Raw genomic sequence first — 23,502 nt, 5'->3', positions numbered from 1 at the left:
TTTCTCTTTGAGGTTGTTGCGTTAATGTGTAGAACGAGCTTGAATAGTGTGGAGCTATGGAGAGGGGAGAAGTTCCTCAGGTACGGAGGGTGATTGATTACATCGTAATGTTGGACAATGATGATGTTAACACGTGAACCCGTGCGGGCGCCCATACAGGCAGGTGTTTCTCTTACCTCTCGGCGCTCGGCCATTGTCGGCTAATCGCGACCTACTTCGTACCTTCTCAAGTCTAAGTAATCCACCCACCTCTGTGTTTGCAGCTGTGCCGACCTTACTTGGGTTCTCCAGATACTTTTCTGTTTATATTACTTGCTAAGGGAAAAAAGTCTTTTCTACTCGTCACATCGGTCCGGAAGCATACGGATTTTACTTTGCTTGTTATTTCGCACTTTTATTATTCAAAATGATTCCAAAGAGCAGCCGGTCGGTATTCCACACCACCTCCACTCTGTCGTCATCACTCCGATGCGGCACGAGGCGGCAATTCAGCTCGCGAGGTGCATTGCAACAAGAAATCAGGGACGCATACATAATCAGCGCTTCAAGGACACCGACTGCAAAGGTAAGCCCAATGGGCGCATTTGGTGTATTTTATTATACAAATCACTAATCCTTGTTCTCCCCTGCGTAGTTCAATGGCTCCTTCACCACCGTCCCCGCGCCTAAGCTTGGCGCCGTTGCCATCAAATCCGCTCTCGAAAAGTCACGAGTGCCCGTCTCGAACATCAGCGATGTCTACATGGGCAACGTTCTGCAGGGCTCCGTCGGCCAGTCCCCCGCTCGACAAGCCGCTATATTCGCCGGCCTGCCATCATCGGTCGAGGCTATCACGATAAACAAAGTATGTGCGTCGGGTCTCAAGTCGGTCGTGTTTGCTGCGCAAAATATCCAGCTTGGGCTGGCAGAAGCTCAGGTCGCCGGTGGTATGGAGAACATGTCCAGGGTGCCGTACTACTTGCCAAGGAGCAGCGGCCTGCCCGCTTTTGGCAACGTCCAACTGGAGGACGGCCTGATCAAGGACGGCCTCACGGATGTTTATGATCAGTTCCACATGGGAAACTGCGCCGAGAACACGGTGAAGAAGCACGGTATCACAAGGGAGATGCAGGACCAGTACGCCATTCAGTCATATGAGCGGGCACAGGCCGCCTGGAAGGCCAATGCGTTCAAGGACGAAATTGCGCCAGTGACTGTGTCGTCAAGAAAAGGTGACAAGGTCATTGATACCGATGAAGGATACCTCGATATCAAGTTGGACAAGGTGCCAACCTTGAAGCCTGCTTTTGTTCGTGATGGTACTGGTACAGTGACGGCTGCGAACTCGTCGACGCTCAACGATGGTGCGAGCGCCCTTGTTCTTGGAAGCAAAGCCATTGCGCAGGAGTATGGATCCGGCTCCCGCGTGCTGGCAAAGATTTGCGGGTCTGCAGATGCTGCCATTGATCCGATCGACTTCCCAGTTGCTCCTGCCGAAGCGGTGCCGATTGCACTGAAGCGAGCGGGAATTACGAAAGACCAAGTGGCCGTCTGGGAGTTCAACGAGGCGTTTGCCGCGGTCATTAAGGCCAATGAGAAGGTCAGTTGAGAAGTTGTCGCATCGGATTGCTTACGAAAGATATGCTAACGGGCGCCGACTTGACAGATACTTGGCCTTGAGAAGGCACGCGTCAACCCCCTAGGCGGCGCCATCTCTTTGGGCCATGCCCTGGGAAGTTCCGGATCTCGCATTCTGGTAACTTTGCTCCACCAACTTAAGCCTGGCGAGTACGGCGTAGCAGCCATTTGCAACGGAGGTGGAGCTGCCACAGCCATGGTTGTGCAGAGGATTGAGTCCGTATGAGGTTGGTGGGTGAGGGTTTGTCTCTGATCATGTTGTGTCTAAATAAAAGCCATTTGGTGTCTTGATTTTGAACGATATTATTTACAGAATATTCAACACATAATTGCTGCGCAGAGACGCTGCGATATGAGCTGTTTAAATATCTGTACGTCCGCCAGGGAAATCCCTTGATGTGCCTTTGCACCTTGGCTGAGGTACCCGCAAGACAATGCCTTTAGAATTCTGCGTCCAAAGACCACCACGGCATAGGCCTGGGTGTACATGTTATTCAATCTTTTCCATCTTGGAGCATACAAAATCGGTTGTCCTTGTTTATTTATTTAATAAAGATTAAATATATGAAATAATTGCGCAAAAATAAAAAAATAATTCGAAAGTGAGGGAAGAAAGTCCGGGCCTGACATTTTTGACAGGTTGAATTGGTTCGAGTCGCTCCAAGTGATTGAAATCGATATTTGATGCAAGCTTGGACTTTTACGCGTCAACACCACACGATTGAGAGCCGCTTTTGGACCTCAACTAAACCTCGCAAATCAATTTCGGGCCTTGAAACCAACGTTCATCAAGGACCAGTCAGTTGCCGTCCAATTGGCGACTCGAATTAAACATTCTTTGAATCATTTCCATCTCATGAGCCAGCCATGAGACGGCCATGGACGTCATCGCGACATTTCTGAAGGGCGTCAGGGAGCTGGTCGTCGCCGGCGACGGCAGTACCCTGTGCGACTGGCTAGTGGCCGAGCCGGATTCGCCGCCCGCGTACCACCTCATTGGCCAGGAGCTGCGCAAAAAATATCCAAAGGGCAGCAGCGGTCTGCAGGCTCTCGTCGAAAAGTCGCTCCCAGAAGAGGATAACGTGGCGGAAGGCGGGAGCACACCATGGCCGGGCTTCCACGCCTTCATGACCGAGTACCTCTCGTACTGGCGGGATGTCAACTTTAACGACTTGATGGATATCCATGAGCGTTTCTGCGCACTCTCAGTGTAAGGACCCAACTTCTCAATTAGTGCATGCATCCAGTCTGGCGCAAGGCAGCTAACCGGCCACCCCCGAAATCTCAGGTCCTGCACTTCAGCACTCAAGCATCCCGGCCAGGGCAGCATCATGGTTCAGACGAGTGTATCCTATGCGCAATCCATGATCAAACTCGTCAGCGTGTTAAATGGCCGCCCGGACATCACGGCTGCTAGGCGCCAGCAGAGCAGTGGAGATGAGGGCGAGGCTCGGACTTTTATGGACGACTCGCTTGATGTGATCAAGGAGATGTTCTCAAGCTGTGCCAGGGATCGGGGTCAGCTCACCCCGGGTAGCAAAAAGTCTGTCGTCTATCTTCTTGCCAGCATGGCCTTCCGCCTACTATTCATTGTGAGTTTCTACTTGATAGCTCTATCTTAAGAACTACCAAGAAGCAAGCACTGATCTAACCATTTTATGCTTTAAAGTGCGGAAGACCAATGATGGCATGGTCACTTCTGAACGGCTTGGAGCAGGCGCCGCCGTTGTCCCTCTACCCGGCCGTCCAACGCACCACCTATCTCTACTACCTCGGCCTGGTCATGTTCCAGAGCGACCATTACCCCCGTGCAGCGGCCGCTCTTGACGAAGCCTACAGGCAGCTACCGAAGCACCTCACAAAGCAGCGCCGTTTGGTGCTCACCTTCCTGATACCTGCAAACATACTCTCCGGGCGACTCCCGTCAGATACTTTGTTGCAGCGACCGGAGGCAGAGCAGCTGGCCCCGATATTCAGACCCATGGCCATGGCCATACGAAAGGGCAACTTTGCGGCTTTCCAGCAGGGGCTGAATACCCATCAGGCCTGGCTGCTGGAGCGGAACCTGCTCTTCCCGCTCATGTACCGCGCGAGGCCGTTGCTCTGGCGATCGTTGACGCGGCGCGTGTTTCTGCTGACGTACAAGCCGGTCGGCGCGGGCAACGAGGCGATGCTGCCGGCTGGGCGCAAGGCCGTCACGCTCGATCTGAAGTATGTCCTATCCTATACCTGGGATTTTTTTCTTCTATCTCCATCGCTTCGTGGAAAGTTATTAGCGTCTTACTAACGCATTTTCCCGCTTTCTCTCCAGCATGGTTCACGCGGCAGCCGACTACATCCAGCGCTCGCTCGAGGGCCACGTCACCGCAATATCACCGAGGCCAGGCACCAAACCCTCCGGACACACGACGAACCCGCTCCTTCTACGCGCGGTCGCCAACAGCACACCGCAGCCGCCTGAGTCGACGACGCTGGTGTCGGGGACCGACGGCACGCGCAAGCTGCGCGCGTACGAGGGCCTGCTGTGGGGCAACCTGCCCGTCACGGTCGAGCACGTTGAGGTCGCGGTCATGGGCCTGGTGGCGCAGGGCCTGATGAACGGGTTCATCTCTCACTCGGGCCGCAAGTTTGCCATTCAAAACATCAAAAAGACGGGCGGCAACGCCGCGGCTGCAGGGTGGCCTCCCAACGTTTCCGATGTCATTGTGCAGAGGTTGCGGGACCAGAGTGTAGACACTGATTGGGTGCCTGGGTGGGTGAGATAGTCGGTCATGTTTATGGTGGTTTTTAAAACAAGGATAGGCAAAGCAGGATATGGTCGTCCGCGGGTGGACGATTGTTTGCAGCAAAGTTCTCAATATACTAGTCGTAAACCGCTGTAAGAACCAATAATATTTCTCCCTGAAATTGTCACATCAACAAGGGTCACACAAAAACTCGGCACAATCTGATATTTCACAGGTCTTTGTGTGAATTCGAAAATGATCGAATTTGTACTACCTATATAAAGTGGCCCCCCCCCCCCCTTTATCCTCCATCCACTTTTCTTTCTGTTGTCCGCCCAAAAACCGCTTTCCCGACATTGCCGTTTTTTTTTCCTTTTTTCCAAATCATCTCGACAAAACAAAAATGTAGGTATCGGTCCTCGTCGTCAGAAACAAGAAAAAAAGAAATACACCAGAGCGCAGGCCAAAAAAGGTCAGCCCGCCTCTTACCACCCCCAGGAGAATAAAAAAGAAGATACAAATGGGGTTGAGCTATCGCCCTGGACGAATAAAAAAGAACAACAACTGTTGCGATACAGAGTACCCAAAAAGATCAAAAGCTGAAGGGGTATATTGTAAAAATGTCATTTGGTGGCTATCCCAAGAGCAGATTGAAGCGAATCCAGGAGAGAAAAAAAGACCATCCCGTGTAGACAATAAACACTACCATGGTTGCAGAGGCGAGACCTTGGGCTCAAACTGCTATTTAACAAAAGTTTGTTCGACGTCGGCTGATGTTCGGGCCGCCGATTTATATACCACCTCAACTGACTGACTGGCTTTGCTGGATACACTGGCGATAAAAAGCGATCCGAAGTGTGTCGGTGAGATGCGTCGAAGATAAAAAAAAACAATGGGTTGGACGAAGAAGTTTGAATATAGCTGCTGGTGTCCGGCCGAGCAAAAAGCCCTCAAGTGTTGGAGGGGTTAAAAAATGTGGACATCATCTCATAACTGGGTTGTTTTTCAAGAAGCGAAAATGCCATCGACTCGAAAGGAGGCCAATATCGAAGCTGAAAGAGGTAATTGTGTTTTGCTGGGCAAACAAAGGCCAAAGGTAAAGATATGAAAGCGGCGCGCCCAGCAGAGACACGAAGGAATCACTTGCGGTGGGGAGTAAACCTAATACATCCATGCCGCAGCGACGATGGCGATAACAAGCCCGGCCATGGCAGCACCTCCCTTATCGCGCTGTGCCCCATCGTTAGTGGAGCTGGGAGAAGCAGCGGAACTGGTCGAGGAGCTGCCCTGGGTGCTGTCGAACTTTGTGGTCGAGGCTGATCCGGACCACGACGAGCTGTCTGTGGACGAAGTACTGTTCTCCTGGAAGATACCGGGGCGGACAGTCGGGATAGTGAGCGAGATGGAGCTGGTCGTATAGCTTGCCTTTGCATAGCTCGAGGGAGGCGCTGTCGTCGAGGTCGACGATGGGGTCGAGCTTGAGGAGGACGTAGTCGTCTTCTTGGGTTCCTCGGAAGACGATGAGTCGCCGGTCGATCCGTCAGTGTTGAAGAGAACAATGTTGGCAGAAGAGCCCTTGGAGACGGTGACAACGCAGAAAGAGGCACCGCCGGCCCCGGAAGCCGCGGTCTTGCTGTTGACATTCTTCAAGCCGGTCTTGGCCGGATTAATCTCACAAGGCAGACCGTTGCAGTCACCATCGCACTCAATCTTGACGCCAAAGCTGGGCTTCTTGCTGGACCATTTGGAGTCCTCATAAATCGGATTCCAGCTCAGCTGAACAAATGTCCTTCCGTCAGAGACTGTGTTCGCGCCGGCAACGTAAGGGCTCCAGTTGCCAACATCGTTGGCATCCGAACCCCAACGGCAGCCCTGATCGGCAGAAACGCCCGGTGGGTTGATGTAAAAGTGCGCAGCGGTACCGGCCCAGTAGTCAGGACCGGGCACGGCCAGTGTCGTGCTGCCAGAGACCTCGGTAGGGATGAGCATGGCCTCGTTGCCCGGCAGTACAGTCTGGCAGAAGGAGACAACCTTGCCACACTTGTTGACAGCTTTGACAGTGCCAGTGCCCTGGACACAGTAGGGCTTGCTGGGGAAAGGCTTCTTAGGCTTGCCGTTGTCGCAGTACAGACCACCCTGCATAGACTCGACAGGCTTGAACGAGGTGCCTTCCTTCCACTGGTTCATCAACATGCCTGGTTTGCAGGCAAAGGGACAGTACATGCCATCCTCGCACGTCTGATCAGGAGACATGGCGAAGCCCTGGTTGTCGTTGCGGGTGTCGGTGATGCGGACGAGGCTGTCGTCGTCATCGGGAAGGGAGCAACTGGAGCCTCGCTTCCTGACCTCGGAGATGTTGCCTGATTCCTCGGATTCAGGGGATCGCAAGTCGGCCTCGAAGCTGCGAGTAGGCAGGTGGTTGTGGCCATGGCGCTTCTCAAACTGCCTGTGCAGGCTGCGATGTCCCGAGGTGGCGGCGCATTGCTGAACCCCCAACAGCAGGAGTGCTGCGCCTAATGTCGCCGTCTTCATGGTAATATCGGATTGTGCCAAGCTAATTGGCTGCCTTTTAGATATAGGGACAGTCAAGTCGGGTGTAGCGCGCTGTTCGCGCAATGCTATATCTGATCGCCAACACGAAAGCAAGAGTCTTGCGCGGTATTGTTACTGTTTTTACCAAAGGAGTGTGGGTTTGGCTGGGATCTGTATGAACACGAAACGGAACCGATATCGACCCTTTGAAGGTAAAAAAGAGAACTGAAAAAAAAAAAGCCAGCCAGCCTCTGAAAGCAGGAACGTCAACTAAAGGAGTGACTATGGCACGACGGTAGACGGCCGTACGTTGAAGCGAGAGTAAGTGACGACGAGCGTCTTGCGACTGAAGGGTAAAGGAAGATAGGGTAGTTAGTGAACTACTACAAAGAGCGAGGGTGGGCTATACAGTCAAAGAAAAGAAAAAAGGGGAACGAGGGCGTGGGGAGCAAGGAATCCATAACGTGCTCGACAAATATGGAGACAAAAAAAGGTCACCTTGTCCGGGAGTTGCCCGGATCTTCTCGAATGGTTTGAGTGTGATGGAGATGGATGTGGTGGTCCACCCGCCATGCTCTACTCTCCCAGGCTGGACAGGGGCATGGCCGGAGGAGGTGACGATTGGCTCTGCCTTGTGAAGAAGAACCGGGGGGCGGCAGCGTTGCTGACGGGCGCATTGTGGCCTGGGCTCATCCAAAACTGGGGACAAAGAAAATTGGATCCCATTGATGCTTGCCATGCAAGGACTCCCATAACGGTTCTGACAATGTTTTGGCGTCGGTTATTTCCAATTGGCCAATCACGGTTAAGGTGGCCCACCCGTCATCCCCTGAAAAATTCTTTAAAGGTAGCCCAACCGAAATTAGGATGCAACTAACCTCATCATTGGATTTACGAATAGCAACCAGACACTGCACAGAAGGACTGAACAATTTCACCTTACCGCCGCCACCTAGCCGCCTAAAATGCTTTTTTTTCTCCCTCTTTGCAGCCAACGGCTTGCTTTAATTTTCTACTCGTACTTTTTTTTTCTTCTTATCCCATTCAGTGTGCACTTGGGTATTCACAAATTTCCGCATCTCGAGGTCCACACAATCATAATGGAAATCATGTCAATTTCCCTCGTCACCCACCTGGACCACCAAACGTGATTGATTACCACCTGGTTCACTGGTATACCGCTCTGCGTGGGGCGATAAGTGACCCAGCCAAGGTGGCCTCGAATCGCATGGCTCATCCACCTCAAATGGGACCTACAGTAATTACCATAGTACTTCGTAGGTACAAAGACATGGATGGGATCGCCAAAAGCAGAAGGTACATCAAATCGCTCGCGTACCCGTTGATCAGGTACAGACCTGTTGATTCTTTCTCCGCGAACTGGCAGCGTTTCAAAGGCTCCTGGTCAACCACATCACACCGTGACACCGTTGCGAAGGGCCGGGCACAAGGTGAAGCTAGCGACAAGTCAACCCACTACTCAGCCGGCGATGCCGTTCTGCGACGCGCCGGGCGGTGTTGGTTGGGACCTAAAATAAGTGATTTGACGCGCGTTTCTTGCATCTTCTGTACCCATAGCTAGCTACCTAGGTACCCAAGGTACCTCATGCGTTATCCCTTTCTCCCATTCTCGCTCTCCCTCTTTTGGAAGGAGGTATATGATACCGTAGACATCTACACGCCTTCAGAGCAGTGCAAGTTTGCGGGCGCGAGATAAGGTAATTTGCCGGGCTTGCATATTGGTCCACGGAAATTGAACATAATAATCCCCCACCCACTCAAAGTTGCGTCAATCACACCACACTTTGCGTCTTCTGGGAGATTGGATATTGGTAATACTGTCAGCGTTCATCTTCATGATAGACACGTCTGTATTTTAAGCTTTTAAACTCAAGAACCCCCAAACCCACCGTCTTGAAGCCGGAAGAGACCAGCAAACTGGCAGAATTGACTTGGTCATCACTGCCCGATTCATCAACCCCTTTCTGGTGGGGCAGCCGATCCAATTCAATCAGTCGAACCAGCCAGCCATCCCCTACCACGTCGGATCTTACCGCCCTGGCAAGGCTGATATTATTGGACGCATTGCTCCAGAACTGCGGCCCAAACAAATTCCATGAGTAGTGCCTTTTATTTTGGTCCCGTGATGATTTGTTTGCGCAGCAACCAGTTAGATGCGTGCTTTGACCAGGCATGAATTCCAGCCTTACACATTCCGGTCAAGCATCTATTAGTTGGTAAATTACGTAGGTACCTACGGAGTAGGTAGGTAGTCATCAAAACCCCACCTCTTGAGTACCGCCTTGTCAAATAGTGCAAGGCCAGTGAGCGCATGCCTTGCCGTGTGTATCTATATACATGTTGTCAGCACCATCTAGATCGATCTATCTAGATTAGCTCTCATCATTCTCCAGCCAGTGCGCCACAGCCTCTGTCAACTCTGAGGTCCATGTCTTTGAGTAGATTTTCACCACCTTATTTCGGCGAGACATTTACATCACATCATCTAATGGATGATCGCAAGTCTTGGTTGCGATGCTAGAACGATCATGTGCATAGCTTGATAGGTACCAGGCGAGTGACGACTTTTGGTTGCTGATCTCTGCAATCATCCACCCAACGGAGAAATTTTAGCACCATGGGTATGTGTTCTCTTTGCTTGTATTTCCTACCTGTTTACTCTCGCATAAGTTTGGCAATTACTTCATCAAAACTGTTATTCAGTTCTTTAAGACAATTCACAGAAGTCTTTTTATTTTTCAACGATGCCACTCGTTTGTGGAGGTGACAAAGGACAGACGTTGGGCAATTGAATTTGGGCCCCACTTAAAATTGTGTCTGGAGCTTTGTTGGTGGCAGGGGCGGCACAATGGCTTTTGCGTAATACAGTGCACGTGCGTGGCAGTAAAGATTCAATATCGCTCCAGACAAAACACCATTCAGCGTGCTCTGGGTGCCCATAATCGACGTCAAAGTCGTCAGTCCAAGGCACAAACTGCATCGGGCTTGCTCAGCACAGCTGGTAACTTGATTGAACATCTCGGGGGCCCAGCGGGCGCCGCGATAGACTTCACCCTGCACTTGAAAGACTGGCGTCTCGATTGGATCCCTTGACTGCCTCGTGCCCCATCGTGTCGACACACATCTGGGGGTATTGCTCGGGATAGAGATCCTCGAATCTGCGAGGCCGCCAGCCCAACGCGTGAAAAAAAATTCGCTAGTGGCAGCCTTGATTTCCAGAGCTTTTCCAGATGGCGTCATCCCAAGGCCCGGTTTCGTCCACCGGCGCAAAATTGGGTGTCAAGACATCCAAGGCCATGCCCAGGGTACCAACAAAATCGTATACTGAGATGCTATTCGAATTTAGTGATGGCAAAGGCTATGACATTAGCTCCATCCAGGCCGCGGAGAACAACACAAAAATTACACTTGACCCGGACTACCAGATGAGGTGGGAGATCACACTGGGCGCCTCTATCAAGCAACAATGCGGAAGTATAACGGACAGTACGTAGCATCTTCTGTATTCATTTCGGTTGATTACGTGCCTGTTGTCCTGACATCTATGTGCGATACCCAGGAACACACTACATTGCTCGCATCCCCAAGGGCTTTACGCTGATTTTCGACCCGAGTAAGTGACCGATCTAATCATATTTGTGGCTATCGCTTCTTTCAAATCTCGAGCTGACCATGATTTACAATCCTTGATAGAGAAGGGAGAGCGACATGTTGTCGGACACCCAGGTGGCATGGGGAGAGACTTTTGGTATCATAATGTCGGAGAGTTTGCACCTCATGCCCTCTGGCTTGCAGCACCTGCTCCCTACGACCGCTCAAAGTGCTCATGCGAGCCGTGTAAGAAGATGCTAGGGAAGCCAAAGGCCAAGGAGTCCAAGAAACCGGCACAAAAACGCAAGCAGCCTGCCGCTTCCACTTCCACTCCCAACACAACCGCTTCCCGCCCATCAGCACCCACTACAACCGCCCCCACTACCACTCCAGCCGCTGCCACTGCTGCTACCGCTGCTGCTCCTGCCACCACCGCCGCCGCCGCCACCGCCGCTCCTCCTGCTGCTCCTGCTGCTGTCGCTCTCAAGATAGCGGCCAACGCCGAAAAGCCTGTTGCTCCGGCACCGGCCAAACCTCCTGCCAAGCCAGCAGCAAAGCCAGCCGTCGCCAGACCACCAACTCCTCCCCCGCCTGTGGAGGACCATTCCATTTACCGGGCCGGGGAAGTTGTTTGGTATGGCACCCAGACGGGCATTTGGCGCATTGGGCTCATTCTATCGCGGGCACGCGAGACCACTGAGACGGACACATGGGTCGTTGCGCCTTTAGGCCACAAAATCCTCAACCAAGAAAGCAGTGTCAAACCGGCGGCACAAATGCGACCTTTCCACGCATTCAGCCTGCCGGGTATTGACATACAGGAGCTGCAGGAGAGTGCATTCGCCGAGGTTGACTGGCCTGCCTTTGTCCACCGATATGCCGGCAGTAACGCGCACAAGCAGCAGCTGGTGGGACTGGAGGCTTCCAAGATGGCGGCTAGGGACGTCAATGTCTCCTTTTCAACTTTCAATAGACTCGGGGCCATCACCCCCGATGGCCGACGTGGATCGTATGGTGGCATATTCCGTAAGACTCGTCTAACAATTTTCGCTGGGACGGATGCACGCAAATTCATGACACTTTACTAACATCCATGTTCTTGTAGTTGGTCCGGAAATGATACGGGTGGGTGATGCCGTCCGGGTCACACGCCTAATTGGAGAGCAGGACGGGAGCCCGGACATTATGGAGATCAAGCATATCGTTGACGATGAAGACTGTCTACAACCCAAATTTCACGGAGACGTCTGGCGTTCGCAAATCGTCCCTCTTGAGGCGCCCGAACAGAGTAGCCAGCCGCAAGGCGTCGACCTCGTGCGCCAGATACAGATTACCAACGAGGTCCTGCGTCACCAGGGAGGACGGCTGGACTGGTTTCTGGTCGAGACGGATGCCGAGAGGGTTGAAGCTGACGTGCGTGGCCGTTTCTATGTCACTTTTGACCTGCTCCCGGACGTTAAAGCTAGCTTGATGGAAGGTAACCCATTCGACGACGGCACCCAGCGCGTCAATGCGCGGCTGAGGCCAGACAAGCCTTTTTACATCGGTCGCAAGGAGAACAGGAGAGCCACGTTTGGGGACTCGGCGTCGCTTGACATGCTGGACCTCGGGCCTAACGTAGTGGAGGGCTAGGGGAATTTTTCGTTGAAAACTCGAGTTTACGCACTCGGTGGAGAAAACATCGTCAAATCAGAGTTCGAAGCAAGCTACGGGTATATCAGCATTTGCAATATACACTCATCTCTTGGAGATAACTCGGGTGCTAATCGTCCCATTTAAAGAGACTGTTCAGGTAGATACCTAGGTATGCGTGCTTGTCCAGTGGAAGTTAGCGCTATCTAGTCCTACTATAGTATTGATCACACGGCACGATATGAATGCTCATTAAAGTCCCCCGGGGCCCTTTGTCTATCAAAGTACCTACAGACCTGTCAGCACCAAGGGAAGCGGATTACGGTACACAGTTGCATAAAAAGGTATCACGTACCTGCTTTTCTTCTTCTGACGCAAGCATGAAGCACATGGGGGAAAACCCCCCAACGCTCTTCTGTTTTCAATGTCATTTCTTCTTTTCTGGGCTTACCACGTACGGTACACAACAGCTGACGTAGTTCAAAGGCGGTGGAACAATTTAACCCACCAACCGAAAACGTTAGTATCGGGCAATCCCATGGACTAGAATCGGAACAAGTCGGGCCCGTCCAGCGGCGTTGTCTTTTTTTTTTTTTTTACAGACAAATACGTGGTAAAAAGGGGGGTGTACTTAAAAAAGTAAGAAAACGAACCAAAAACATACCTGCAGATAGAGATAAAGAGAGAAAACAGAGAACCGAATAACAATCGAGCCCGTCGTACACGCCAAACAGCTGCAGCTTTAGCAACAATAGCCAGTAAACACTCTTAACGCGCACGGAGTAGTATATTGCAATTTGGACTATGGCGCTTCTGGTTGGTAGGGAAGCCACCACATGGCCTGGTGTGGCAGCAAGGGCGGGGTAAGTCGAGGGAGAGGGAGGGAATGGAAAGTACTCTATGTTGGATTACTGTACATACAATAGCTTATCATATAATGTTGTCGATAGGTTAAAAAAAAAAGAAAAAAAAGAAAACTTATGGATATCGTGGTACGAAGTAATCAGCAACCTGCCAGAGTGGCCTGACTTTCCCACCCTCAACGTCCTGAATGGTTGTCATACTGCATGTCCTACTACACACCACTTGCTGTCTCCCCCCTTTTCCAACCCATCCTCCTTCTTTCCAACTGCCGTTCGTGGCTCAGTCATCCAGCTCCATGGTGCTGGGTTGGGGGATATGCGCGTATGCGGCGTAGAAGAAAAAATGTCCCCCCAAAGAGCACCTGTCCAACTAAACGAAAACGTATCGAGTAGGCTTTGTATGTCTCCAACTTTTATCTTATTTTCCTTCTTTCTTTTTCTTTTTCCCTTTGCCCTCCTTTCCCCTCCCTGTGCTGGAAATAGTGACCCTCCATTGGACGCCAATTTGGGAAATTCGCACAGATCACGGACCACCAAAACCTAGTGCCCTGTCAAGGGCCCCTAGACGGAGCTAGCGCACGTTCAGCTATCGCATGGCGTTTTGTTTTGCAAATAGCGTGCTCGAGGCTGCGCGCAAGCCCCTGCCAGTTGGGCTTGCGTCGGATTCCCGATGTCCGGGAGTCCTCGTGGCAGTTTGAGTATGGATCAGAAATTTCAATACACAACTGCCCATGTCTTGGGTCGACCCAATGTGCTGGGTCCAGACCATACGCCATCAATTGAATGGACAATACTGCTGACACAAAGCTGAAAAAAATGACGATAGCATAAAGTTTCCACGAATCTACTGTTGAAAAGCGCTAGACTCTGTTCGTGATAGCTGTGTTAGAGGGTGCGTCGCGATTGGACAGAACACTTGTCCCAGCCATGTAAGCTTTGGAGAGAAAAAAGAGTGAACACACGCAAATGCACTACGACGGTAACATCTATACAAATATTGCCAAAAATGCCGTGAATGATGCGCATAGTGTAACTGATACTGAAGGACAAATGTGTAACAAATAAACTTAACAAAGAGATCGCTTCTTTTCCGTCGCAAAATGCGTGTACAAGGCTGGGTATAATATATGTACAAAAAAAATGAAATAACGAAAACACCGTCGTTGTCGCTTTTTTTTATAATTTCTTTTATCAAGTATCGAAACGAACCGACTCCAGCTTGGCTGTGATGCTCCGGACAATGGCGGGGTCTGGTTCGGGTTCGACCTTCTGCGGCTTGAGTCGTGGGCAATTGTCACACTTTTTGTGCGAGCATTTGCTGCATTCGTCGCCCGTCTCGGGCGAAGGCGGAAAACGCGTCTGACAGCTGTGACATTCGTAGTAAGGGATCGAGTTGGGCCCGAAGACGTCTCCGGGGTACCCGTAGGGGTATTTGTCCTTTTTAGGTCTGGATGGATTATTGTTAGCAAGCACTTTTCGAAGTGACGTCTCATAACTGCCGATCGCAGAAGCAAAGAAAAGCAGCAAAGGACTTACGGGTCGCGGGGACAGTCAGTGCACCGGACATGATTACAGTGGGAGCACTCCCTAGATCCTCCAGTGAAAAGTGTGCCGCACTCATGGCAGTGTCGTCGCACCCGCTGTCGGGGTTTCTTGTGTACAAGCTCCTGACCGCCTGTTTTACTTGGCTTCTTCAGCACGACGGTAGGCCCGCGCTTGGGATCGCAGCCCAGTAGGTCGTAATCGGGAACGATGGGCGCCTTTTCACGCTGCTCCTTGATTATCGCAGCGCGCCTCACCCTGCTGGCGACCAGCTCATCCTCGGTGCGGGACGGGGGATAGCGAGTGCAATCTGTGCACCACGCATGCTTGCAGGCGGGACACTCCTTGGCGGCCCCGAAGCTGGATTGACACATGTGACACTGCCGGCGGACTCGCATGCGTATGGGCTTGTCGATGCGCAACGCGTATCCCTCAGCCAAGTCCCGTGCAGTTGGCTGAATCAATACCCCAAAACGTTCTCCCAACTTCCGCGCGCGCTCCTCGTGGATTTGCAAGCGGGGGATCTTGACAGAGCCCGGCAACTCCTTAGGCTTTGGATTTGTCTGTTTTGGCGTAGCTGTAGTTTCGGGTGTCGCTTGAGCGGGTGCACTAATCCCAGACCTCGTCAGTACATTGTCACTCCTTCGGCGAATGATACCTCCAACGACGACATGATAGGCGTTCCGTCGTACCTAGTGACAAGTTGAATAGGCACAGCAGCGGATGATGTCTGGGCTGTTGATGGACCGGGAGCGCCAGCAGCTGTAGACCTTTGGTGCCTATCCTTCCGCAGTACAGTTTTCATCCTGGATAGCATCTTGCCAAGCCCTGTCTTCCCTTTCTCCCGGGCCGCAGGTGAGCCCGACTGCGCTTGCGCGCTCATGACTGCGGTAACAGACTGTTGTTTCTGGGACCAATTCGAATTTGTTCAAGATACTAGCAGTCGCTAGTTGCAGTTTGAGGGGTAGGCCCTTTTTGCCAAGTTGATGCTCTAATTTCAAGCCAGTCCAAACCAACGGTATTCTGGATTTCCTGGATTATTCTGCTCGAAGGGACAATTCGGTTGTGGAGGCGATGGTACAATCCTTTTAAAACAAATCGACAATGGATCGCAGTTTGCTGGCGTAACTTTGGGCCTGTGGGTGATGTCGGTTACGTTGTGTGAAATGCGAATCCAGGTCAAGAAGCGCCGAGCACAGACAGATGACAGTCGCGGGAAGAAATGCCAGTAGTTTTAGCGTGTTGGGCACGGACTCTGAGAAGCGGTTATTTGAGGCTTGTTGATGACGATTGATTGTTGATCGGTGGAAGTCTTAATCGACGAGGACAAATTTCCTCAAGAAGAGAAGAAGATTCCCATGGGATGAGGGGGACGGGGCAAGTTTGAGCACCTCCTCCGGGGCGACTCGGGTATACAAAGGTCAACGACACGGAGAAAAGTGTGGGGCCGACCCTTCGATTTTGTAGATGAAGCAAGGTTTTTGGTTGGATTGAGTTTGGTACCAATCAAGGTGTGGAGGGTATGTACGGTGCCATGGACATACAGCACTCTTTTTTTTTTTTTTGTTCGGCCCCAAAGAATGACAAAAGAGGTCCAGTCGCAAGTGTCAGTTAGGAAAGAACACGAAAAAGGTGACGGATGGGTGGAACGTTTATCGGACGGGCAGACGGTCCCTCAGTCTCTACTGAGTACGGAAATGTCGAGCGAGTGCTAGGCGAGAAAAGTCTGGAAATGGCGGCACACTAGCTCGGTCTGCCATGCGGGCTGGACGCAAGGCGACTGCTGAAGGGGTCGGTCTGTCAATATAAAGCGAGGGGTGGCTCTCTTGCGCAGAGCTTTACTGAAGTTGGAATGGTTTTCACAGTCCCGACTGTCATAGCTCACTGTGCGTGCAACAATCGTCCCATCTTCCCGGGCTCCAACCCACTGGGGTGGATGGACTCCCTTGCCGTACCCCTAACCTTGGGTTCTTTGGGTCAGGGATTGTCGTGGTCCGGTCCCAAAGTGTCGGCACACTTAATTGATATTAGTACAGTATTAGTGGCACTTGCTTCTGCTCTAGTCCCGTTGTGTGGGTAAGCAAAGAAGGAACTCAGCCGCGCAAAGAAAGGAGGAGATGGGAGGAAGGGCCACACAAAAAGCCAATAAAACTTCACAGAACATAAGAAGAAGAAAAAGAAAAAAAAGAAAGAAAGACTTGCGGAAAACACACACACACACACAAATTCAAAAGCCCGTACGAATGAGCGCTTGCCACCTCGTTCACAAAACACCTGCAGAATGAGGCAATAGATGCGGCCAGTCATGATGATGGATGCGTCAAGAGGAACAGGGTTACACTCGGTGCGCCCAATCCATTGGCGCCAGCCAGTTCGCAGTGCTTCTGTACAACAGAATCTGGATCGCATCCTGCAATCAATCATGGCCCTTGATTGATCCCGACCAAACATGTCCAGTCTGAGCGGCTTGGCAGGCAAAAGAGGGGCATATCTTCCAGCTCCCAAAAAAGCCGGACGGGCCCAGTCGTTTGGATGCGCCAAAAACCAAACCCTGAACAAGAATCAAGAACAGATAGGCTCCCCATTTATTGCGGGACTTGCTGACAATTACGGTAGGTGGGAAGGTTCTTTTGTCCCCTGGTCATTTCTAAGTCGAGTAAAATTTCCCCTTCCAAGTTCGAGCGTTACGTCAATAGAGCCCCGGGACAGCAGTGAAATGCCCATTCCCTTTCCTTTTTCTGCATTTATGCATCGCTTGTGTGGTATCGTGCATGGGTCTCTAGATGCCTTTCCACACCGAGAAACAGTGCACGGTTATACCACCGAGTTTTACCCGACAACTCGGTTCGGTACTTGGTACAGAAATGGCTTACGAAGTAACTCACATCACGGTTGCAGCTGTCAGCCCTTCACCCTTCACGGCCATCGCATGGTGTCGACTTGACGGGAAGCTTAAAAATTTGCTCTGTAGATCAGGCGTGCATTGTGCATACATACTTCTACTTCGTACCTATCGCATGTACCTTTTTGGTATAAACCTCTTTGTGCTTTAGCTAGTGTAGGTACCTAGTCGGGATTGTACGTATACGTCTGCTACTTACCTTACGCATTCATATACGTACGGAGGTGTCTATCTACCCTGCCATAGCTTGCCTATCTCGGGTAGGTTTGGTAGTATCAAAACGATTACTCCGTACAACTATCGACTACGCTCCCTTGTTCACAATGCCAGGCGTCCAGACTGAACGCCGGAATGTCCCCTTTTTTCGTTCTTTTTTTTTTATTCCGCGTAGTCCACCCAAGGCCTTGGGTTTTAACAATATCGTCCAAAGAAATCATGTAAAAAAAAAAAAAAAAAAAAGAATCCAAGCACACAGTGCCATTTTATGCACCACACTCCACATTAATAAATTAATAATTATTCCAACGATTCCATGTTAAGGCTTTTAACGGATCTCTAATTAGTTCTTGGGACGAGTTACGAATAAAACCAGCGTAGCAAAGCAAGGTGGGGGTAGGCAAGTTTTATTTGGTGCGGAGGAAACACCCCGCAGATGCTCACCTGTTTTATCGATTCCCGAGTCACCTCAGATCCGCAGTCCGGGCCGTTTGAACCCATCCCATCCCATCATCAGCATCATACGTAGGTACGAATAGTGACCCGAAGGTGGGGGACAAAAAACAGAGTCTACAAAACATGACAAGTTGCCCACCGGCTTTCACGTCTAGAATATCAAACTTGTAATGTCTGTGGTATGATAATAGTGGAATATCTTCCATATCCTCATCCAGAAGCCGTGCCTGTGTGCGAGGTCAACCAGGTACTAGTCTAGTTGTGATTTTCTAATGGATGATATGTGGGAGTTGTGGCCCTGATTTTGTTGACCTCCACTTGCCGATATACCTTGGATGGATTGTTGTTTGGTGTTTCTTGGAACTTTTGGTGTTGGATGCAGGCCTTGTCCATGCCTGCGATGGTTTCATATACTTGATCTGTCTCGCATGCATCTGTCTTTCCATGTGCAGTCAAAACCTTTCAAATATATAGGCGGACACAGCCCGCATTGCCAGCCGAGCTTTATGAAAATAGCGCCAACCTAAGGTATATACGTGGTATAAGCATAGATCTCTACCTGGTAGGCTTGTGCCTAACTGCACTGTTCTTGTGCCCTGAATCGATTTTCTTCATGGTAAACCTAGCAATGGTGGGGCACTCTGACGAACAGTACAATCTTGGAGGTACTATTCGTATTTCTCGACGTCTAAATGAACGTATATTGACTGCTCGCAAAACACGACGGAATATGTAGGTAACAACTTGCACAGATATTTCAATAGGTAAGTTAGTATCAGGGCAAAGGCGATTAGATAAACATATATGGTCGGCCAGTAGTAACCAGGTAACTGATCTGCATCCAACCTTAGACGACAATTCGCAGGCCTCGGCTATTTCTCGGGGATTAGACTACTTGGGTGCTTCGCCTACCCCCCCTATGGTCGTTTGTGAGTGCGACGCGAAATTACTGCAATTCGTCCCAAAATTTGCTCACAACACGTCACAGCTCGTGTGTGCTACGTTCCTCTCGACCACAACCACAACCACAACGTCTCTTACTCAAGGAGGCTCAAAGAGTCAGTCTAAGAACCAGAGTTCACAAAGCACTCAAAACGTTGCGCACCTACTTCTTTCGACATACCCTTATTGCCCCCCAGCATAACCACAAAAAGGACTGTGCCGTCTTCCGCCGCACAGTCAAAACCCACTCGACACATCCCACTTCAGAGCCATCACTTTATGCAGCAAGAGCCTCTCACGAATCCAACACACGATATCGCCTCTCTCACCCCCAGTGCTTCGGAACACCCTTTCCAAGATGGCTTTCATCGTGGCCCAGATGGCATCCGTAGCCTTGGAGCTTCGTCTGCCTCACCCCGCGGCGCCTCGTGCGGCAGCTCGCACCTGCACGATGCCGGGGTCCTCGACACCGAGCAGCTCGATAAGCAGTTGCGCCGACTGAGCGGCCACCAAGATGGTGAATCTGGACGGCGCTCCACGCCTCCTATAGCTGGTCAACGGGTGTTCGAGTACGAGAACGCTCTAACCCCTTCGCAACCGAAACATTCGTCTGGGTTTAAGATCGCGAACCGGACGAGTTCCCCATCGACAGGGATACAACTGATGGACCTTCCAAACGGTGCGCGACCCTTTGAGCCACTATAATCCCTAATGCTCTCTGCAATCCGCGTCCAAACGTTGACTTTTTCTTCTCTTACTGACGGTTCTGCGTTTATTGCAGAGACTTTGACCCATATCTTGTCACACCTGCACCCTGACTCCCATTCGGCAGTCGCGCTGGTCTCAAAGCGTCTTTACAGCCTGGTGACCACGCCTCATGCTTGGCAGATGGCTTTTATGCGATACTTCCCTGGACAGAAGGTTGCCCAGTCGCTGTCCGCGGCCATCTCTGGGCAGGCCGGGGAGCTGGATGACTCAGACAGAATTCGTTCTGAATATCGTCAGTTCACCCGATTGACAGCATTGGCCTCGTGGAGAAGCGAGTATCTTCTTCGCACACGGCTTCTGCGCAGTGCAGCGAGAGGAAAACCAGGCACAGTGGCTGGAGGTATAGGTTCTGCGATTCGCACAGGTTCTCAGAAACGCGCCAGCCCTGTCTTGACATATAACTCGAAACTTCCCTGGATGGTCTCGAACATCCATGCTGTCTTTTCTTCAAGCGCCAAGAAGCCCCCGAAAGTTATCCACGGCTCTGCAGATCTCTGTGTTGGAACCCTGGGGGACCCTACCACTGGCAAAATCGACAGGTGGGGCCTGGACGACCACTTTTCCTTCTCACAGCTTGACGAAGTCTTCCCGAACCTCGAGCCTTATGGCGTCGATGCCGGCCCCGCCGCCACTCTCAATGTCATAGACGTTAGCGTACCCTACGGGATTGTGGGCGGAGAGGGCTTCCCCGGAGGACGGCCTTATTTCCGCCCCATCGGGGAACCCAATGGCCGCTACCTAGCAACTAGGCCCGATGCTTCAGTCTTATTTATTCCAGACGACGTTCCTAAGATCCCAGATATGTTAGAGGGCGTATGCTCTGTTTGGGTAGCCAAGTCCGCAGCAGTACCCTCCACGACGAGTTCCATGATTGGAATCATGACTGGGTCTACTCTGGGTGTTGTGACGTCCTATTCTCTTGGCTACGATTCATCCGGCCCTCGTTACAGCAAGGGTGATATGACCTGTCGATGGGTCCTCAGTCCTGGTGTGCCTATCATCGCCCTGAAAGTCGACGAGAACTATAGCCCGAAGCGCAAGGCGCTAAGGCGTGTTTGGGCTGTCGCGTTGAATGCGTTGGGCGAGGTTTATTATCTAGTGGACACTCCGACGCCGCCCGTTGCCAGACCCACGGTGGATGAGAGCTTTGTGGGCGCTTGGCAGGGGGGACGAACAGTTGCCTGGGAACTGATTGAAGCTACCAGACGGACCGCAAGATCGGACGGACTAAGCATGGACGAAGTGATGGGTGCATATTCACCACGTACATCGTCGACAAAAATGTCCCTTACAAAAGCCCAGCTTGCTGCAGAATGTCGGGAGATCGAGACGTTTTTCCGAAAGACGCCTTCCGACATTAAGAAGGTCTGTGAGGGATGGGACATGCGTCGCAAGATCGAGGTCGACTTTGGTGGTGATGACGGTGGCTACGCCGGAGAGTCTGTGGTTGTCGTTACTCGCGGCTTAGAACCTGGCCATCCGGCGAAGCTCATGAGATTCACCCATAAAATGGGACCGGTCTCGCGGGAATCAGCGTCCACGCCTGAGGTTCTCCCGTTCAACACCCACGCCACCCCGCCCAAAGGGCACTTCTCCATCTTTGGTAACCCCATCGACCTGGAAGCGCCCGAGACTACCTCTAACAATGGTGTCTTGTCATTGAGCGGCATCGAGGCTGGCGCCTCTTCGGCTGCCGGTATGGAAGATTGGTGTGCCACGCCTCTATTCTTGGGTATCAAAGGTCAGGATGGTATCGAGATCACATCCGTTGCTCTTGACAACTCGATTCACGCCCAGACTACACTGTTTGAAGATTCCTGGAAGGTTAGTGGCTCCGGTGGCGCTGTCGCATCTGCTTCTGGTGATCGTGGGTCTCGAAACAAAACCAATGCCGGCGAACTACCTGGAAGGCGAGCAAGGATGATGGCCGCAGGAACCAGCTCAGGTGCCGTAATGGTGTGGAATGTGCGCGAGACGACATCAGATGCAGTGCCATTGGTCAGGTACATACAGACAGAATCCCCCGAGGTCTCGAGCGTTGCGCTCTCGTCGCTGTACCTCGTTCATGGAGGCAGCGACGGACTGGCGCAGGCCTGGGACATTTTGGCCTCAAGCATGGAGCCCATCCGCACACTCAACTCGAGAGCTTCTGGTCGGTTGCCTCGGGCCATCTTGAATGCTAACCCTATGCTTCGAGATGCAAACCACACTGCGGTGGGAGCCATTTACCTTGATCCAGACCCAGCGGTTCCAAGGGGCATTCTGGCGTTTGGGACGTTCTTGCGTTACTGGACTTATAGTTCAGAAGGCGTGCAAAGTTCGACCCGGAAGCGCAGGTCGCGCCACCACGCTGACGGCCATCTTGCCAGTCGTCGCACCGGTGCCACTGTCATGGACTACATTGCAAATGAGGCCGCAGAGCTCCGTCGTGAGCAAGCTCACCGCGCTCGTGAGGAGGCGCGCCTTCGCAGTCGCTTTGGGGTTGGGCTGGGTGACCTCACCGAGGAAGAAGCAATCCGATATGCCCAAATGATATCTGAAGAATCCTTCCAGTTGGATGAGGACCTTCGGCGGTTCCACACGAGTGACGAGACTGGGTCTATGTCTCAGTCTTCATCGCCGTCTGCAGAAGATGCGGACACTGAAATGGGCGGAGGAATTTCGGTCGACAGCAGTCAAGGTGGCCACACCACGGGCACATTGACCCCTGAGGCAACCGCATCAATGCAGTCGATGCTGGCGCATCAACAGAGCCAGACAGAGGACCACGACCCTGATTATGAACGTCAAATACAGCAAGCGATGCGGCTATCCTTGCTCGAGGCAGGCATCAACGATGAGGGGATATCGCCTCGTGGTAGTAGCTCGGGCGAGTACGAGTTCCAGATCAAGTACAAGCCGGGCAAGAAGGAAAGAGGAACCACATCGAGAAGACAGTCCTCAATCTCGCCGTCCGCCAGTCAAGGACGCAAACCTGCTTTCAGTCAGCCTGCTTCTACTCCTAGCAAGCATCTCCTTGGTGGCAGTGGTGATTTTGATGAAGATTTGCAGTTGGCTCTTCGATTGAGCCTCCAGGACGCAGCAGAGACTTCTATTGGATCTCATGACCATCAACCGTGGTCGGCAAGTCCTCACTGCAAGGAAGATGAGTTCCCGGCGCTGGAACCCAAGGGCAAGGGGAAGCGCAACGCAGCTTAGCCGATATCAGTTTGATACGACCTGGGCTCGGATCGTATGCCCTCACCCGCCAGTCTCGGGCCAGGCGATTTGGAGTTGTTTTATCACCCCGCAATTGTTTTCCCCTCTGATCTTGTTTTAGATCTTGTCTTTTAGTTCGATTTGAATATTCATTTCATTGCCCGTCTAATAGATTTATCTTCACTATGGTATCTTCGGATGGAGGGGGACTTCGTTACACTCGGCGAATACGCTTTACTGTGGGGGAATGTCACTTTATAACTGCAACCTCGGAATACCCGATAGATTAATGATTGATACTTTTACTAATATTAACGTGTGGTGGTGCCTTGAATACAGTAAAATACCGAGTACTTATGGACAAGCTGGTGATAGCCATTCATACTGGTCATAGACCAACTTGCGGTATTTATGATACAAACGCACTAGGGGTCCTAAATGATTATCTATTGCGAGTGACCTATACAGGTATCTGGAGACATCGATACTCAGTTAT

The 23,502-nt window shown here is 51.6% G+C and overlaps 6 protein-coding genes across 6 annotated transcripts; 4 read left to right on the top strand and 2 right to left on the bottom strand.

The window, feature by feature from the left end:
* Positions 1–156: 156 nt before the first annotated feature.
* On the top strand, positions 157–2,165 carry MGG_01755 (acetyl-CoA acetyltransferase). Its single transcript, XM_003714705.1, has 3 exons — positions 157–565; positions 635–1,579; positions 1,646–2,165. Exons 1-3 carry the CDS (start codon positions 407–409, stop codon positions 1,841–1,843), a joined length of 1,302 nt encoding a protein of 433 aa, XP_003714753.1. The 5' UTR covers positions 157–406; the 3' UTR covers positions 1,844–2,165.
* A 137-nt stretch (positions 2,166–2,302) lies between these two features.
* On the top strand, positions 2,303–4,556 carry MGG_01754 (uncharacterized protein). The gene is made up of 4 exons (XM_003714704.1): positions 2,303–2,827; positions 2,906–3,209; positions 3,287–3,828; positions 3,929–4,556. Exons 1-4 carry the CDS (start codon positions 2,496–2,498, stop codon positions 4,380–4,382), a joined length of 1,632 nt encoding a protein of 543 aa, XP_003714752.1. The 5' UTR covers positions 2,303–2,495; the 3' UTR covers positions 4,383–4,556.
* A 724-nt stretch (positions 4,557–5,280) lies between these two features.
* MGG_11149 (uncharacterized protein) lies at positions 5,281–7,552 on the bottom strand (the record flags this gene model as incomplete). Its single annotated transcript, XM_003714703.1, has 3 exons — positions 5,281–6,905; positions 7,185–7,221; positions 7,545–7,552. The coding sequence occupies 3 exons, from the start codon at positions 7,550–7,552 to the stop codon at positions 5,505–5,507; spliced, it is 1,446 nt and encodes a 481-aa protein (XP_003714751.1). The 3' UTR covers positions 5,281–5,504.
* A 2,227-nt stretch (positions 7,553–9,779) lies between these two features.
* On the top strand, positions 9,780–12,444 carry MGG_01753 (uncharacterized protein). The gene is made up of 4 exons (XM_003714702.1): positions 9,780–10,382; positions 10,456–10,509; positions 10,590–11,513; positions 11,593–12,444. Exons 1-4 carry the CDS (start codon positions 10,127–10,129, stop codon positions 12,117–12,119), a joined length of 1,761 nt encoding a protein of 586 aa, XP_003714750.1. The 5' UTR covers positions 9,780–10,126; the 3' UTR covers positions 12,120–12,444.
* Positions 12,445–13,977: 1,533 nt separating this feature from the next.
* Positions 13,978–16,297, bottom strand: MGG_01752 (uncharacterized protein). Its single transcript, XM_003714701.1, has 3 exons — positions 15,217–16,297; positions 14,519–15,133; positions 13,978–14,429 (listed from the first exon to the last, which is right to left on the bottom strand). Exons 1-3 carry the CDS (start codon positions 15,405–15,407, stop codon positions 14,174–14,176), a joined length of 1,062 nt encoding a protein of 353 aa, XP_003714749.1. The 5' UTR covers positions 15,408–16,297; the 3' UTR covers positions 13,978–14,173.
* Positions 16,298–19,036: 2,739 nt separating this feature from the next.
* On the top strand, positions 19,037–23,357 carry MGG_01751 (F-box and WD domain-containing protein). Its single transcript, XM_003714700.1, has 2 exons — positions 19,037–19,719; positions 19,822–23,357. Exons 1-2 carry the CDS (start codon positions 19,320–19,322, stop codon positions 23,004–23,006), a joined length of 3,585 nt encoding a protein of 1,194 aa, XP_003714748.1. The 5' UTR covers positions 19,037–19,319; the 3' UTR covers positions 23,007–23,357.
* The last annotated feature ends 145 nt before the right edge of the window (positions 23,358–23,502 follow it).

This window comes from Pyricularia oryzae, chromosome 2, assembly GCF_000002495.2.
Source record: "Pyricularia oryzae 70-15 chromosome 2, whole genome shotgun sequence".
NCBI classification, from domain to species: Eukaryota; Fungi; Ascomycota; class Sordariomycetes; order Magnaporthales; family Pyriculariaceae; genus Pyricularia; species Pyricularia oryzae.
The sequence above is the reverse complement of the archived record's forward strand: the minus strand, read 5'-3'. Positions and strand labels throughout refer to the sequence as shown.

Bases quoted from the DNA above. Each gene is read 5' to 3' on its own strand.
- MGG_01755 (XM_003714705.1), top strand. From the start codon at position 407: ATGATTCCAAAGAGCAGCCGGTCGGTATTCCACACCACCTCCACTCTG. The intron at 566-634 runs GTAAGCCCAATG...TCCCCTGCGTAG, and splicing joins CAAGGACACCGACTGCAAAG to TTCAATGGCTCCTTCACCAC. The intron at 1,580-1,645 runs GTCAGTTGAGAA...CCGACTTGACAG, and splicing joins TCATTAAGGCCAATGAGAAG to ATACTTGGCCTTGAGAAGGC.
- MGG_01754 (XM_003714704.1), top strand. From the start codon at position 2,496: ATGGACGTCATCGCGACATTTCTGAAGGGCGTCAGGGAGCTGGTCGTC. The intron at 2,828-2,905 runs GTAAGGACCCAA...CCGAAATCTCAG, and splicing joins CGTTTCTGCGCACTCTCAGT to GTCCTGCACTTCAGCACTCA. The intron at 3,210-3,286 runs GTGAGTTTCTAC...TATGCTTTAAAG, and splicing joins CCTTCCGCCTACTATTCATT to TGCGGAAGACCAATGATGGC.
- MGG_01753 (XM_003714702.1), top strand. From the start codon at position 10,127: ATGGCGTCATCCCAAGGCCCGGTTTCGTCCACCGGCGCAAAATTGGGT. The intron at 10,383-10,455 runs GTACGTAGCATC...TGCGATACCCAG, and splicing joins ATGCGGAAGTATAACGGACA to GAACACACTACATTGCTCGC. The intron at 11,514-11,592 runs GTAAGACTCGTC...ATGTTCTTGTAG, and splicing joins ATCGTATGGTGGCATATTCC to TTGGTCCGGAAATGATACGG.
- MGG_01752 (XM_003714701.1), bottom strand. From the start codon at position 15,407: ATGAGCGCGCAAGCGCAGTCGGGCTCACCTGCGGCCCGGGAGAAAGGG. The intron at 15,134-15,216 runs GTACGACGGAAC...GTCTGGGATTAG, and splicing joins CCTATTCAACTTGTCACTAG to TGCACCCGCTCAAGCGACAC. The intron at 14,430-14,518 runs GTAAGTCCTTTG...TAATCCATCCAG, and splicing joins ACTGACTGTCCCCGCGACCC to ACCTAAAAAGGACAAATACC.
- MGG_01751 (XM_003714700.1), top strand. From the start codon at position 19,320: ATGCAGCAAGAGCCTCTCACGAATCCAACACACGATATCGCCTCTCTC. The intron at 19,720-19,821 runs GTGCGCGACCCT...CGTTTATTGCAG, and splicing joins ACTGATGGACCTTCCAAACG to AGACTTTGACCCATATCTTG.